We start from the raw sequence: 17,057 nt of genomic DNA, 5'->3' as shown, positions 1-17,057 counted from the left end.
GATATTCTTTCAACTATGTTATTTATTATCATAAAGATAATCAGAATTTAACTCCAGCCATCATTATTAGGAAAAACATGTGTCCTGTATATATATAAAGATATAAATCAACTAATCTCACTTTCTGGTGGAAAATGTTTGGAGTTGCTTTCCTAATCTTAGTAGAATTTTACTTGATTCACTCATGAGTTTGTTTTTGTTGTGTTTTATATTTTATTTAGTCTGTCTTGTAACCATCCCATGCTGCAGGAGCTGTAAGATCTGGGATCCTCATACGATCCATGAAAATATTATACTTGAAATCTCTTACCCAAAACTATTAACTCTAGATCAATGTTTCTTTTCTTTAGGTGCTTTTTTCCTCTTTAGTCCCTAGATCTATGTAATAAAAATACACCGTTCTGACGAGTCCCAGCCTTCTTCTTCAGGAGAAATTTTAGATTTTAGTTTCCTTAGCTCATATTTTCTGTTATCTTAATGATTGATTTCCTGAAAACCTCTAACTCCTTTTCACAAGAGAAAAGGGTAGATGGGGAGGGAGAGAGAGGGAGGCAGAAATATTATTTTCAGCTTGGCTTATTCTAAATAAGTATCATGAAATTCTTTCTCTGAGGGATGAATTTAAGAAATGAACAAATGCATATAAAAAGTTGGCAAGAATTAACCTGATAGAAAATTTCTTTGTAAGATCTTTCTATACTGTTAATTACTTTTGAGAAATAAAGAAAAATAACAATGCTAGATAATATTGTAGTTTTGGAAATATGGAAAAAATTTTACTGTAACTTCTGAGAAGAGGATCCAACAATCTCTTTGTACTAATTTGAGATGACAATCCAACTAAAAAAAAAGAAAAAGAAAGAAAGAAAGAAAGAAAGAAAGAAAGAAAGAAAGAAAGAAAGAAAGAAAGAAAAAAACCTCTTCATTGAAAACTAAAAGGAGAAAACAAAATATATTTGAAAATATATTGTTTAGCTTTTTAAAACTTTTTCTAGTTATTTGCAATTATTCTGCAGAAGGTAAAATAACACCTCTTCCACCAAAGACGTCCACATCTTAATCCCAAGAACCTACGAATATATAACTTTACATTACATAAGCGACTTTGAAGGTGTGATTAAATTAAGACTCTTGAGATGGAGACATTATTCTGGATTATCTGGGTGGGCATAATATAATCTGAAGGGTCCTTATAGTACGTGGAAAGGAGGGTCAGAATCAGACAGAAGATGTGACTACAGACGCAGCTATCATTGATGGGGCGCATTGAATCAAAGAATGTGAGCAGCCTCTAGAATATGGAAAAGGGAAGGAAACAGATACTTCCTTAGAGCCTCCAGAAAAGAAGTAAGCCTGGCAGACACTTTGATTTTAGCCCAGTGAAACTCATTTTCAGACTTCTGTCCCCTAGAACTGTAAGATTTTGTGTTAGCGCAAAATTTGTGTTGTTTAACCAATACGTTTTTGGTAATTTGGTTACAGCAGCAAAAGAAAACTAATATATACTTTTTAACCCTCAGTGTTGTCATTCTTGTAGCATTAAGAATTTTGCTGATGGCTTCTAAGAAACACCCTGCCTGGAAATGCTGCTACTATGGGATTTCCCCATCATAGCGGAAGTTATTATACTTGAGAAAAATCCTAACAAAGGTCAGTTTCCTAAATCTAGTGCCCTTAATCAATCCCTCAATGTTACTAAAATGCTCCAGTAGCAGAAGTTATAAAGGAAAGAAGTTTTCTCTCTCTTTCTTTCTCAGTGTGATCTGAAAAAAGTGTAGGTGAGGACAAATGGAAATAGAAAACTAGACAGAATCCAGCCCATAAAAAAGTACAGGTGCTACCCTAAGCTTTTTTCTTACAGCCCTGATGAGCCACTTTTAAGTCTTTTAGTAGGATAACATGGTTATATTTCAGAATTATCTCTCAGGCAACTATACAGAGACTGAGTTATTAAAGAACCATACTGGGCAAAAGGAGAACAAATAGGAGTTTTGGTAATATTCCAGGAAAGGAGAATAAAGGAGAATATTGCCCAACCTAAGGCAGTAGCATTTGTATTGGAAAGATAGGCCAAATATTAACCACAATAGAGAGGAATTAAAGAAAAATATGTATGGGACTTCTGACTGATTTATACATGTTCTGAAGGGGAAGGAAGATTGCTATACAATGTTTTGGTATGAAATAGAAAGTGGTGGAGAAGATGGAAATTTACCAAAATAAAGAATAAATGTTGAAGCAAAAGTTTTGACGGAAAGAGTAAATTCAGCGTTGGACATAACACTACTCACTTGCTGTTTTGTATTTATTACCTATCTTACTGACTACATTCTAAGCTGCTTTAGGACAGGGGATTTGTCTCTCTTATTTATTATTGCACATCCAGTGCTGTGTGCAGTGCTTGGCAAATGGTAAGTTCTCAATAAACATTTGTTAAACAAGTGAATGAATGAGGTAAAAACCAATAACAATAATGACTACCACTTATTCAGCACTTACTATTAATATATGTCAAGAACTATTACAAGTATTTTATATGTATTAGTTTCTCAATCTTTGCAACAATCCCATGAGGTAGGAACTATTACTATCCCATTTAAATGATGAATATACTAAGGTAAAGAGAAATTATTAATAAGTAATATGCCAAAGGATACACAGTAGAGCCAGTATTTGAATCTAGGAAGTCTAGTTCCAGAGTTCACATTCTTAATCTGGTTTAAATATTTCAGAATGCTTAACCATAAATAGAAAGAGAAAATGTGGCGATTTCAGTTATTATAGTTCTAGGGTTAATGGGGGGAGTGTTTATAAATGGAGAGATTTCACCATGTTTATATGCAGAGGATAACGTGTTATTATGGAGAGGCAGAAATACAAACAATAAAGGCTGATCAACTAAGTACATGACTAGAAAAAGTAGGTATAATGAGACCTAATACAAGGAACCTAGCTTTGGTAGAAGCTCTTTCTGTGAAAAAAGAGAACAAAGAAAGAATTGACTCTGATAAAAATGTTTTAGATTTCTGGGGAGAGAGTTGAAATTTCCTTTTTTTATTAGATTTTCTCAGTAAAGTTATAGCCAACTTCATCTACTAAGAGTGTGGGAAGAGGTGATGAGGTATGAGGTTGTATGAGAGAAGTCAAATCTATAAAACCCACAAAATGGAATAGAAGAAAACAGGCTAGAATCATGCCAGCTGGGGTAGAGGTCCCAACAAAGATTGAAGACCACTGGTTTGTAAAAGCACTAATCTGCACGTTGTTATGGGACTGTCTTCCCTGACGGCAGCCTGTAGGCTCAGCTGATAGGCTGTACTGGTCAAGGACAATCAGGCGAAGCAAAAGAACAGGGCAAGAAGTGACTCTAATTATAAGAACTGACTTAATCTTCACAATAAGGGTAAAGGCTAGATAGGGAAGGGAGCAACAGCCAGTACAAAGGGTGAGAAAAAGGAGGAGGTAACAGACTAGAAGCCTCCATCAGACCAAAGAGATGTATAGAGAGTGAGAGAGCAAGAGAGCTGGAAGCCTGGGAGCTGTGGTTCATCCTAGGTTGTTGAATCACTCTCGGAAAGTTCCTGAACCTGAGAGACAAGGTGCTCCCTATCTGCCCTCTTTGACTTTTCCAACAATTTCATCTTTCCCTTCAATTGCTCACTAACTCTTTGTTTAAGGCATCCACTCAACATTCCTATAATGTTCACGCTTGTTAACACTTATCACTTGCTTAGTGGTAGCAAAAATTCTACCATAAAAGATTTATTGGTAAAGCAAACTTGTCTATCAACCATGCTTCCTCTCCTCAATGGGAAATCATACCCAAAAGTTGTGGTGTCAAACTTGGATTCAGTCCTCCTCCTTACTGCCTACAGAGTATCTGCAATAACAAAATGGTGGTTATTTTCTTAACTTTAATTAGTTTCCATCAGAATAAACCAAAAAACAGTGATATATTGCACCGATAATTTGGTTTCTAAATGTTTCCGCCACTCAATAACTTTCACCATCAGTAGCATAGTTCATGTGAGTCTTCTTTATCATTGAAACTTTTTTTAATACGCAGCCACAAGATTACAAGATAAGCAGACAACTAGCATTGAATCCAAAGACAAAATGGGTAGAATAAATAAGACTTATACCTATACAGTATTTTGCTATTTACAGAGCATTTTCTTGTCCATTTGCTTATCTAATCCCCTTTATATAATAATATCTTACTAGATCCCTCATGATTAGGATACCTTATTGGATGCATTTTATTGATGAGCTAACTAAGGTGCAGAGAGATCAAGCAAGTTATTGAAGTAGCACACAGCATTAAAAATCAAACTAAGTGTGCTTTCCTTTATCCTAGTGCTCTCTTCAAAGTTAAAAATTAAATTAATAATCATAATGATATTAATAATAATAGCACAAATTGCTAATGACTATTGAAAGTTTGCTTTGTGTCAGGCACATTGCTTAGAGCTTTACCTGCCTTGTCTCTTGTAGTCCTCACAGAAAGCCAGTAAGGTGAGCTGCCTGTTCTCTCTGCACTACATAACACATGGGAAAGTGGAGCCAGAGGACAGCTTACGGAGCTCTGAAGCAAAGCAAGAATTCAAATCCACATTCACTACTCATCAATGAGTCTTTGTTCCTAATCAGAAGTAACCATTAAAACAAAGCTTTTGCCTTTCAAATTGGCAAACATTTTTTTTAATAAGAGTACCTAGTGCTGGGGAGGGAACAACCCAATAGGCACCTCCATGATTTGCTGCCAGGGAGGTAAATTTGGACAATACATTTGCATAGCCTAATGAAATAGTCCTAAACATGTAAGAGATTTGAAGCATCAAGATTATCATTGAAACATTATTAATAGTGATTCTATAATATAAAAAAATATATAAAATTTAAACATAGACTCCAATGGCCTCCTGATAGCATTCTTTAAACTGTGGGGTTTGATTTGGTTCTCTCTTTTACTCAGGTCAAAGAGCTTTATTGCTAAAAAAAAAAAAAAATCGTAAAAAGACTAAAAAGCATAAACTGGGAAAGCAAAGGTAAAGTAAGCTTCCTTTCCCTCTATTAATCACAAATTTTTTTTTTCATTTCAGGATACTATGGGGGTACAAACATTTTGGTTACATGTTATGACTTTGCCACACCCAAACCGTGATTTGAGGCATGCCTTTTCGCCGCTACAACGCTCACCACGTCCATTAGTTGTGAGTTTACTCACCTCCAACCCCACAATCCCTGAAGAATATTACTACCATGTGAGCACCTTAGTGTTGATCAGTTAGTGCCAATTTGATGGCAAGTACATGTGATGCCTAGTCTTCCATTCTTGTGATACCTCACTTCGGAGGATGGACTCAAGCTCTATCCAAGAAAACATAAAAGGTGCTAGATCACCGTCGTTTTTTATAATTGAGTAATATTCCATTGTATACATATATCAAATTTTAGTACTCTACTCATGGATTGACAGGCACTAGGGTTGGCGGAGATGTGGAGGGATGGAACACTCTTGCACTGCTGGTGGGACTGCAAATTAGTGCAACCTCTGTGGAAAAGAATTTGGAGATACCTCAAAGAGCTAAAAATAGAAATACCATTTCATCCAGCAGTACCACTATTAGGCATCTACCCAAAGAAACAAAAGTCATTCTCTAATAAAGACATCTGCAACCAAATGTTTATGGCAGCACAATTCACTATTGCAAGAATGTGAAAACAATTTTTTTTAAAAAATAGAATGGTACATAAAGTGATTCTAACACAGAGAGAATAGGACTGTTAAGCTATTTAAAGCAAAGTGTCATTTTACAGTTATTACTGACACTCTAGCTCTAACTTCTATATTATCTTACCATTGAATTTATTTTTTAAAAAGTGCATGAGATAGCACCTAAGTCCCAAGCATTTACAAAACAATTTCACAAGAGAAGTTAAAATTTTAGGAGAGTCAAGGAGCAGCACATGAGTAAGTCTTTCAAACAATAACATAGTATTTCAAATTCTCGAAGTGAATACATTAGCATACTCAACCAACATAAAACAGACTTTATAAAAAAGTGCTTACAGCAGACAATAACCTCATTATGGTCTCCCCATAAAACCCAACACAATAATATGAGAATAAATTATTCTTTCTATTCCTACAATGTTATTTTTGTCTTGCCCAAACCTGGGAGCTCATATTGAAGTAAATTTTCTAAAGAAACATATGAGTTGATACACAAAGGAGCTTGCTTTTAAAAAGAAGCTCAAATAATAATTTCAACCAAATTCTCTTGCTTCTCATAAAAGGTTTTGTTTGGTGTTTTGTTTTTGTTTTCTCTCGTAAATTCATCTTCTTAGAAGGACTACTGTTAATGGCAAGGTCAATTTTGCTTACCAAAAGTCACGAATAACTGAATTGGTAACCCAGTATCCGAGAAGTCATTTGTTGTCATACATCTATCATAAACCCTTCAGAAGAGTAAGAGGGTGTGATGCCTTATTAGGACTTGACCAAGTTAGGGTAGAATTTCAATCTTACTGAACTTTGTATGTGCATAAGGGAAACTGTGATTGTATTGTAGCCTATAAATATATTGTCAGCTCTAGCAAGAGGAAAGACATCTCACTCTAGAAAGTCAAATGCTGCAATGTGTCACTTTCAAACTTCTCTCATTGGTCCCAAGAAAATAGGTACATATTTCAAATAAAGTTATTTAAAGTAGATTCTGGCATACAGACACCCACATCCTCCCAAGTTAGATTTTCCAGTTACACTCTCTCCAGTCAATCTGACCACTTCTACCTGACAGGCAAGCCAGTCAAATAAGCAGTCAGTGGGCCAAAAATCTGTCAAAATGGTTTGCTTAACTGGTGATTACTTTTTGACTGACTTGAGCAGTCAAGCTAATCAAAACAGTCAAACCAGGTTTCCCATGTATACACAGTTTTAGCTCTTCCTGTTTTAGTAGGAGTGCCCTGTTTATATATTTGAAGGGAGTTTTATTAAGTCACATTGCTTAAGAGAAACAAGTTAAAAAAGTTGCAAGCAACTAGTTTGACAATTAGGGCTCCCCTCAGAGTTGATCCTCAGCTTCAGCATCAGCACTAGGGAGGGAAGGCTCATGGGTCCCGCCTGAGGGCCAAGAAAGGAGGCAGGGGGAGGGGTGACCAAAACAGAAGCGCCATGGAGGCACCTACATGCCCAGCTCCTGACATGTACCTCTTGGGGGACTGAGACATGTGTCCTGACAAGAAAATGGGCTCATCATACTTTTGGAAATTAAATAAAGACACTTAGCAATAACCCAGTGGAGGGTTTGGTGACATTGATGCCATTGTTGACAATGGTTTTCCATTCTCAGTGTAAATAGCTATTTTTCCCAAAAGAAAGAGAAGCTTTAAGATTCCCCTTAATTCAGCAGTCCCCAGTCCTTTTGGCACCAGGGACTGGTTTCGTGGAAGACAATTTTTCCATGGACAGGGGTGGGGATATGGTTTTGGGATGATTCAAGTACATTACATTTACTGTGCAGTCAAATATCTCTGCTAATGATAATCTGTATTTGCAGCTGCTCCCCAGCACTAGCATCACCTCCTCAGCTCCACCTCAGATCATCAGGCATAAGTTTCTCATAAGGAGTATGAAACCTAGATCCCTTGCACGTGCAGTTTACATTAGGGTTCCTGATCCTATGAGAACCTAATGCCCCACTGATATGATAGGAGCTGGAGCTCAGGAAGTTATGTGAGTAATAGGGAACAGCTGCAAATACAGATAAAGCTTTGCTTGTTTGCCTGCTGCTCACCTCCTGCTGTGCAGCCTGGTTCCTAACAGTCTATGGACTGGTACTGGTCCTCAGCCTGGAGGTTGGGGACTGTAGCCTTAATTAATTTAAAAATGGGAATGAGGGCAATTTAATTTCTCAGCTTGCACAAATGACAACCTTGAAAAGCAGTCTAATGTTCAAAAAGGATTGTTAGAATAGCAGTTAAGATTCCAAGTTTCGGAATTAGTACACCTAATTTCAAACCTGGGCTCCCCGCTGACAAGCTATGTGTCTTTGAGCCACACATTTTCATCCCATTATATAAACAGCCTTATCTGTACAATGGATGGGATTATACAATTCAATTCCCAGGGTTATTCTGATTACTAAACGACTGAATGTGAATAAAGAACTTTCAACAGGGTAGGGAAGGAAGACTTGCTGTGGAGAGGCATTTGACTAGAGAAAATGGTCCAGCTCAAGCTCACCATAACCATGAGAGCATCTTGTTCAAATAATGTATTTTTATAAAGCATTGGACTTCTTTTGTTCCAGTATCTTATGTTTAAGTCTTGCCCCAATTAATAATTTTATCACTCAGTATCTTTATAATTTATAAAAACAGTGCTAATAAGCATAAAGGCTAAAGTTGCTAGGTCCTTATTCTGCACAGGCATTGAGCTAGGTGTTTTATTCTTCCTTTCTCATATAATAACCATGAAAAACCTATGAGTTATATCAGGTTTCCAGATGAATAAACTGAGTTTCAATCAAATTTTATGACCAGTCTGGGATCAAACGGGTGACTATGGCAGAGTTGGTTTTAAAATCTAACCAAGTTGCTTTAAAATCTATTTATTCTAATATGCCATATTTCTATGAGTCCACTATATAATAAATATTTAATTAGCAATAACTTGTATTTCTGGTTCTTCTAGCAAAGAACAGGGGTTGATATTGTAGGTTCATGACTTCCTACAGAGAAACATTTGTCAGGGCCTCTGAAGGCATTACAAGTAAGTTGTAAGAGCCAAAATGATTCAACACTGACCTATCATATCCAGAAGCCTATATGATTTCCAATTTCTGCATTGTCACTTTGGATTTCAAAACAATAAAACAAAATGTCTGGAAGATAAAATTCACATGTTCCAAAGGACTTAGAGCTATAATATTTAAAAGGCTGGTTAATTCAGCAAACAAAGGTAGAGTGTCTTGGTAATTGAAGATGGTTCAAGCATCAATTAATAGCCTGAAAAGTAAGAAATTCTTGTGACATCAAAATGAGTTCATATTGATTTTTAAGTCACTGATAGAGGTAGTAATCTCAAATGTGCAAAAATTCTAAAGATTCTGAAGGAGCATGAATGAATAGAACATCTGGGAAGAGCCCAGGCTTCCAGCTAAAACTCACCATCAGAGGGTGTAATCTAAAATACAGGATGAACATCTCAGGAGACTTGCCCTGGGTCAGTTCACCTCTCTGTGATGCCTTATCCTCTAGATGGAAATAAAAACAGTGAACTCTTTTAAATGTGCCCTATGGTCTGATTAAAGATTGAAAAGGGCTCTAAAAATCCACAGCACTCCCAGGGAAAAATGCTAAATATCATTATCATTATTACACCAAATGCCATAATTTGGTCTCCTCTGATTCCCTTTTTATGTAGATTCCATCAAACTCTGACTTTTGACTTTTCGCCTCTCTGACCAAATCTCCTATGACAAAGCAAAGGGAAATGTTGAGGCAATTAGTGGGAAATGGAAGCAATTAATTCCCTTTTTTAGTGGAGACCTGGCCTCTGTGAACCAGTTTAACCAAAAATAATCAATGACCTTTCTCTGACCAAACTGAAGCGAATCTACTTGATATTTGTCACTGGTTATCCATCTACTGCTTCAACATTAATGAGTCTCTTCACTTTGTCCCTTTCTTTTACGAAATAGAATCATCTATTCTGGTCCCTTGTTACCTCTGCGTCTGCTATTTTTGCAAATCTAATACAGTCCAAGGCCTCGTTATCCATGTGTAGGCCTAGGAACCATTTTTAACATGACTATGGTTTCTGATTTCCCCCAACCCTTCCCCTTTGAACTGTTTCCTCTTCTCTGCTATAAAGACAGGATCTCGTTCAAAATAAATGAAAAATAACAACAAAGATAAAGTTTAAATTTAAAAGCATCCCAGAAAGATTGCATAATTTATCCATGTCTAAGTACCATACAGGCCTAAATCCCAGTCCCTTTCTTGTCATTTACTCACTGGCGATCTTGGGAGAGTTACCCACCGTCCAGAAACCTCACTTTTCTGAACAATGCAGATAGCAGTACTGACTTGAGGTTACTGTCAGACTCAAATGAGGTGATACCTGTAAAGCCGTTAGTGGTGAAAAGCCCAATCAATGTTCCCTAATATCACCTGTTAGAAAGAGCAGAGACTATTCCATGAAATGTATCTGATTTTGATACTCGTTACAACTCTTCTAAGATGACAGCTATTCAAGAAAGAGTAGTTAGCATTCAGAGTCTCCCTTTTATCCCCCAGTAGAGGACTTGATATCTTAGACTTTCCATTTATTTTGCAACTATTTTCTTCTCCTAGGGTATTCTGGAATATCTTTGCTTGCTATTTTTTTTTTTGGTTGTTTTTTGTTTCATCTTTAGACAAACATGCATCTCACTGGCTATGTCCAGTGGTACTGAATCCAAGTGAATTTAGAGACGGCTCAATAGACCAGTGTTTCATGTGGAAACAAATGGAAATGCCAATGAACTGACAATACATTTTGAGAAAATATGGAACAGTAGAGATGTCCTATGAAGAAAAAGCAAATCAACAGTTACTTCCCAAATTATGCAAAGAGTTGCTTTATTCTCTACTTCATTTTGCTTTGAAAGTTCTGTCCTAAGGCAGAGTTCCTTGATGCTGTTTTAACAGGAAAGGATATGGAGGAAAACAAGGCCAGATATGTGAGAAAGTAGCCCGTTGTTACCTTCTGTGCTCTGAAAATATGTCTGAAATGTGAGGACAAGAGCCTCAAAGGAAGGAGAGAGGTCCTCCCTTTGTACAGTGAGCAAGATTTTCAATCTTAGAGCTCCTATATCCAATTCAAGTTTGATTTCCCAAGAGTAAATTCAGAGCTGCTCTTCAGGTACAGGAGACGTAGACTTTAAGCACCACCAGACCCCTCAACTTTACCCTGAGGCTCAGCCCCAGCCCCAGCCTTCCACTCTTTACACTAGATATTCATTCAACATAAAGTCTTCGGGAAATACACACACACACACACACACACACACACACACACACACACACCACACACAAACACACACAGACTTATTCAAAGTCACATGGCAAGTTAGTAGCAGGCTAAAAATGCTGAACTTCTGACTTCCTTTTTTCACAGTGTGTTCTATCAGCGCTAAACCAAGCAACCACAAAGAAATCACTGAATCACTTGCAAACATTTTCTTGGTCCACTGGTTTGCTAATCCATGTTCAGTTTAAGTGATTATTTATACAGTGAAAACTGTCATAGTACACCACCTTTGATTTTCTCATCAAGTAGGTTCTTTTACATTTTCAGCATCTCTGTTCTTGCCAACAGTACAGCTACTTTGCCCAGAGTTACCACACACACTCATCTTTGCTCTTTTAAGGCACATACAGTAGCACTCCATAAACAAAAATCAAAAACTAATGACTACCATCTTTCACCCTCCAATCTGTCTTCTGAATGGCCAGAGCCAGAGAGATCCTGCTAAAACATGATCAGATCAAGCTACTTCTCTGTTACAATCCTACTCTCCTTAAAACTATAGCTCTTCACATATAATCTGCCCCCACCTTACTCTCCAGCACTACTTTGTGTTATCACAGTGGTCCCAAGCTCTAATCAAAGACCCCTAAACATGCCATGCTTTTCACAACTGTGCACGTGTTAGTCTTTGGGCCCCCTGGAACATTTGGTCCAATGCCTTTGCCTGCCTAGAGAATAACTAATTATTTTTCAAGGTATACTTCAACCTCCATCTGTTTAAACTCTTTCCAGACTCACAAATAATCCATATATACTTTATTATTATTACACTTGTCTCCACAATTAGTTGTTGAAATGCCCAAACTGCTCATTGGCATGTACCAAATCCTATGTATCTTGGCATCCTCAGAACTTAGTAGCACCAGGTACGTGCCTCTACTTGAACACCTTCATCTTAACCAAATTTACACAGACATTAATGAAGTTTCTGACTAAGGTAAAATTATATATTCTCTGCCTTCTCCAAAAAATCCTCTTGTCAGTCTTGTTACTGGGCAGACTTGCCCACTGGCTTGTTTCTACTCTAAGAGTGGATATGCTCAGAGTTTTTTAAACACTACAAGAAGTATTCAAAAAGATAATAAGAAAAATGGTTGTTTGTGATTAAAAAATAGATGATTTCAAATTTGAGAGCAATGAGAATAAGGAAGGTTGAATACACTTATGAGAAAAATCTTTAAGGGTAGATATAATTCTGAGGGAAAGAGCAAATTATCCATCATGCAAAAATTTCCTTGCAAATGTGAAGGACAATCATAGGCTATAGAAGAGGGAATGTGATCGTCTAAATAGATAGAAACATTTGAGAGTATGACTAAAAGATCAGTTTCCCCTTAACCTAACATTAATTAAAGAGAAGCCTAGAATTTTACCAGAATTTAAAGTCAGGTGGTAAAAATGCTACTGACAAAACTTCTTTTGCAGACCTTACATGGTTTAGCAGGTTCAAAGCCACTTGAATCTGCACAGGATCTAAGGGAGTAGAGGGTGTCAACATCTTAGTTGCTGAGGAATTCTCTGCAGACACTAGCAGAGATCATTACCTGCCTATAGACAGATTGTCAATGTAGTAGATACCAGCATAGATTTGGGGAAAGTAGGGGAAGATGCCAGATACAATGAGTGCTGGCAAAGGGGGGAAATGATACCACCAAATACTTGATTGGACAGATAGAAATTCTTGGCTTATGTTCTTATTTGGGTGCAAATACATCTAAGGCAACTGAACATTGGAAACATGTTTGTGCAAATAAGAAATAAAGAAAGGAATGAAGGGAGGGAATAGAAGGAGTCTGGCCCAGTAGAGGAAGCTAGAAAATGAGACACAATCTGTTCTAGTAGGCAAACTGAGGAAGAATGTCTCAAGAAAGTAGAGAGATGATTTGGGAATATACTTCCATGGTAACTCTTAGGAATGAACATACCAGGGCATGAGAATCCTTATTAAAACTCCACCTCTATTTCCAAGACTCACCCTTCAATTATCTTTTTTAGATCTATTGTCAAATTCTCACGTATTCTTTCAAACCTGAAAAGATAAAAAGGAAACAGCAACCTGATGGGTCTTGAAGATCATTAGGCTCAACCTCTTGTTCTCTGAGAGCAACTGAAAAATGGGGAGCCAAGGGCTTTCTCTCCTTGACCAATCCATTCTTAAAATGGATCACCTGAGGATATTCCACACCTACCTCACTATTTCACTTTTTTAATTATACAGATTCCCTCAATATTCCTAATGTTTAACATAAACTACTTATAATGTATTCTCATACCACTCTTCTTCTTTTTTGTAGGTGACTAAATGGTCATCTTTCCATTGTCCAATAAATACAATTTAATGAAATCACAAAATCATCTATCACCAACTAAGCTCTCATAGGCACAGTAATGTCTGTCAAACTTTTATAGATCTTTAAACACCCACAAGCCAACCCCACAGATTCTTTAACTGGCTAGTAATTCACAACTCTATAAAATAAGGAACATTTTTGTGCATTAGTTTCTTGTTACTGCTTTTTCTCTCCTAGAAGACTACTGTTAACTTCTCTCTATTTTTTGCAGATGCTTGTCATTCCTACAGCTCTATTCCTCACAGAGTCTATTCCCTGATCTTAGCAAACATCCCCAGCAAAACCTGTGTAGGTACTATATTTTTCACTATGCATTTGTTTTGTTTTATTTTACTGCCAAATAGTCTAAAATAGCAATGTGCTGGTTTTAAACATCATCCTTCTGGATCTGCTATCACTCCATATCTTAAGCCAATGTTTTTAAATATTGAGTCTATTTCCATGAAGAATCTGGAACATCTAATGGATTTCAGATAGGTTTTTTTTGTACAATGGCTTACAAAAGATTAAATTATTGCATTTCCACATATATATGTGCATTATTTTATCAATATCCATAATGGTTCCATTTGAATTGTATTTCTTTAGTTTATCTAAAACCATTGTGCAAGAATATTTTGTTTCTTTCAGTTTCTCCCTTCTTTATTTCTCCTTTCTGACTATTCAAACCACTATTTTCACAAAATCATTTAATATTTTCCATTTCTGCTGTATTAATTACTACTATTCCTGAAAATTTCACTTATTCTAAAAACCTATGCAATATTTAAATATCTCATAATTATTTTGACTATCTAGAACTTACAACAAATCCTTTGCCACAGTCATTAAAATTAAGCTGACTTATAAGAAACATTTTTCAGCTTGTTTCATTTTTGACATCAGTTCCAAGTTTCAGTTCAACAAAATGTATTACATTGCACTATTCTAATGCTTTGGAATGAACCTGAAAATTAAAGAAATAATAATAATAATCAAAACCAAAGAAATATTCATGAATATTATATGCATTCCATTTGTTTTATAGCTAAAAAAGATTTTTTTATTTTCAAAATGGACAATATAAATTTTGGCCTATTTAAGGTAGCTTCCACCAAAAAAGTAAAGGATTTAACACAAATTAAAAAGCTACTTGAAAATGTATAGCTACACTCAGATTCCACTAAAATAGATGTAAAGCAGAATTATCTGAATAATCTTGATAATGAACTCCACACTCTGTTTCACTTTGCTTTGTTGGCACAGTCTCTGAACAGGGAAGAATCATGAAGGTTATTTTAAAGTCTCTTAAAGTTCAATGAAGTTTCTAGTAAATAAGTTACTAATTAGCTACTCACAATGAATTAAAAATTACCTCAGGCTTGTTTTTTCTCAAAATATCTCTTCCCAATGAAACATTCTGAGAGATTATTGAAAGTACGGTGTTATAATTCATATAAATAAATATGAAATCATATATGTTATAATTTATATAAACATATATAACACATGTGGATATATGTGTATTTATATCAATATAAATATAGTTATATAGATCATCTTCAAGTTATTACCACAAAACTTCTAATTATTACAATTAAAAACTATTACTTTTAAAAAAAACTATTGCTTTGGGATAGTTGATATCTTCTATACAGACTGTTTAGATCCACACCTGCCTATATAAGAAGAATAATTTTGTAGCCCTGAAAAAAGAACATATGCTAATATACTGTCTGGTGTTATTTCTGCTGTGAACATAACATATTTTCTTACCATTAAAAGCCAATAAAATAGATATTGCTAGCATGTAAGCAGAAATTAATATTTACTCATGAAATAACATATAAGAGGCAATGAAATGTTAAATCATGTTCCAATTTAGTAAATATCTGAGAATATTAAGCTGGAAGAAGAAATTTCTTTGGCTATCATGAACTAAAACAGTGATTTCTACATCTTGATTTAAATAAGACAGTAATAGATAGTTTCAGATACATTTTAACCAAATTATAACAAATCACAGTTTGACTACTCTAATATCCTGATAGCTATGAAATCATAATTATAAACAAGCCACACATATCAAAGTAAAACAAGGATTGATTAGACGTTTCTTCCTAGTTTATTTTAAGTACAGAAAATTAACCTGCCAGTTCATTTACCTACCAGCAATGATTGGATTTTATCAATGTTATCACCTCTATAAACAGCGCCAAATTATAATCCCTTTTCCCGTACCATAAGCACCATGCCATGAGAGACAAGCAGAGTAACCGATCTGATCCTGAGTAATGAATAGTTTGGGCTGGTTGGAATCCACTTAGTTGAGGAAAGAGAAAAGAGAAGTGGCTCATTAGGGCATTTCCTGAACCCTGGTTGGAATTTCAGTTAAGGAAGAAGAAATGACACAGCAGTTTCAGTAAAGGCGACTTCCTTTCTTTATCTGAAAAATGCCACTAATTTGAGACACGGCACTCCAACAAACTACTCCACAGTAGTGTAGCCACAGTAAAAGCTCTTGTTAATACCATTATTGCCCCATAATTAACATTTTTCCCAGAATATACGCAAGCAATATATGGTTGTTATCAGAATGGACTAAGATCCCACATTTATTGCAACATGCTATGTTCACAATTAACATTTCTTCAACAAACCCATCTGCACCATTTTTCAGTTTTTGAGAATTGCATTTTTGTTTAGAGTATTAATAGATTTTGAGTTTTTGCTTAAGGCCATCAAATTTCTCATATTTCATATAATCACATTTTTCTTATGTCTGATTTTACTCTCAAACTGACTCCAGGATAAGTTCCATCTTGTTCAAGAATATTTTGTCTTCCATGTATATGGAAAATATATAATTCAGCTTATGAGATTAATAATTATTATTATTATTTATATCCCAGTTTGGTCTGCAATTTTAAGAGATATGAACACTGGTTACTCACTGCCTTTACAAAAGAAACTACTAAAGAGGTCTCATTTCATGTGTTAGTTATCTGCGGAAACTTAATATCAAAAGTAAAGTTTTATTCCTATCCTATAATTTGTGCTGTGAAGCTCTGCATCCATCGTATGACAGTTACAGCATTTACTTATTTTACATATATATTTTAATAATATATAAAGAAAGGCATTCATGTAAGCTACTAAAGTTTCACGTGAAGGTTACATTCAAATTTCTCTTGTCTTTGTGTTTTAAAATTGTGCAATTAAATTGACATTTGTGTTTGTCAAGGAGTGGAGATTATGTGAAAATATCTCAGCACTTTATATCTTGCTTGAAGAACTTTAAAACCATTAAATAAAAAAAAGTTCTGTCATTAACAATAGCAAATGTTTGAGTTATGTTATATTTTCTAGTTATGGTATCATACATCTAAATGTCTTAAAGTGACTGAAGGTAGTAAATAATTTATTATAAAAAATCAATCGAGTTGGATTAATATTAGAAATAAACAACATTCTTATCAGAAACATTGTGAAGAAAGAAAACATTTGGGATTTAAACTCATTAGAAACTACTTTAGATTGTGTGATACAAAGTGTTTAACACATTTAATATATTTGCATAAAATACATTTGTGAGACTCAGAAGGTAAATTTTAAGGTGTGTTGCTATATGCTTATATATTTTGGTT

The 17,057-nt window shown here is 35.3% G+C and overlaps 1 protein-coding gene across 12 annotated transcripts in view; it reads right to left on the bottom strand.

Moving 5' to 3' along the window:
* Positions 1–17,057, bottom strand: part of TFEC (transcription factor EC) — a 185,034-nt gene that overhangs the window by 56,060 nt on the left and 111,917 nt on the right. The window contains exon 1 of one of the 12 annotated variants that reach the window (XM_045564406.1): positions 15,652–15,727. The exons of 9 other annotated variants lie outside the window; for them this stretch is intronic. In XM_045564406.1, coding sequence (XP_045420362.1) covers positions 15,652–15,663 — 12 coding nt within the window. In that variant the 5' untranslated portion in view covers positions 15,664–15,727. Of the gene's footprint in view, positions 1–3,822; positions 3,845–15,579; positions 15,728–17,057 lie in introns of those variants that run through there. 2 more of the 12 variants (XM_045564408.1, XM_045564410.1) reach the window with 2 other exon arrangements.

This window comes from Lemur catta, chromosome 11 (genome assembly GCF_020740605.2).
Source record: "Lemur catta isolate mLemCat1 chromosome 11, mLemCat1.pri, whole genome shotgun sequence".
NCBI classification, from domain to species: Eukaryota; Metazoa; Chordata; class Mammalia; order Primates; family Lemuridae; genus Lemur; species Lemur catta.
The sequence above is the reverse complement of the archived record's forward strand: the minus strand, read 5'-3'. Positions and strand labels throughout refer to the sequence as shown.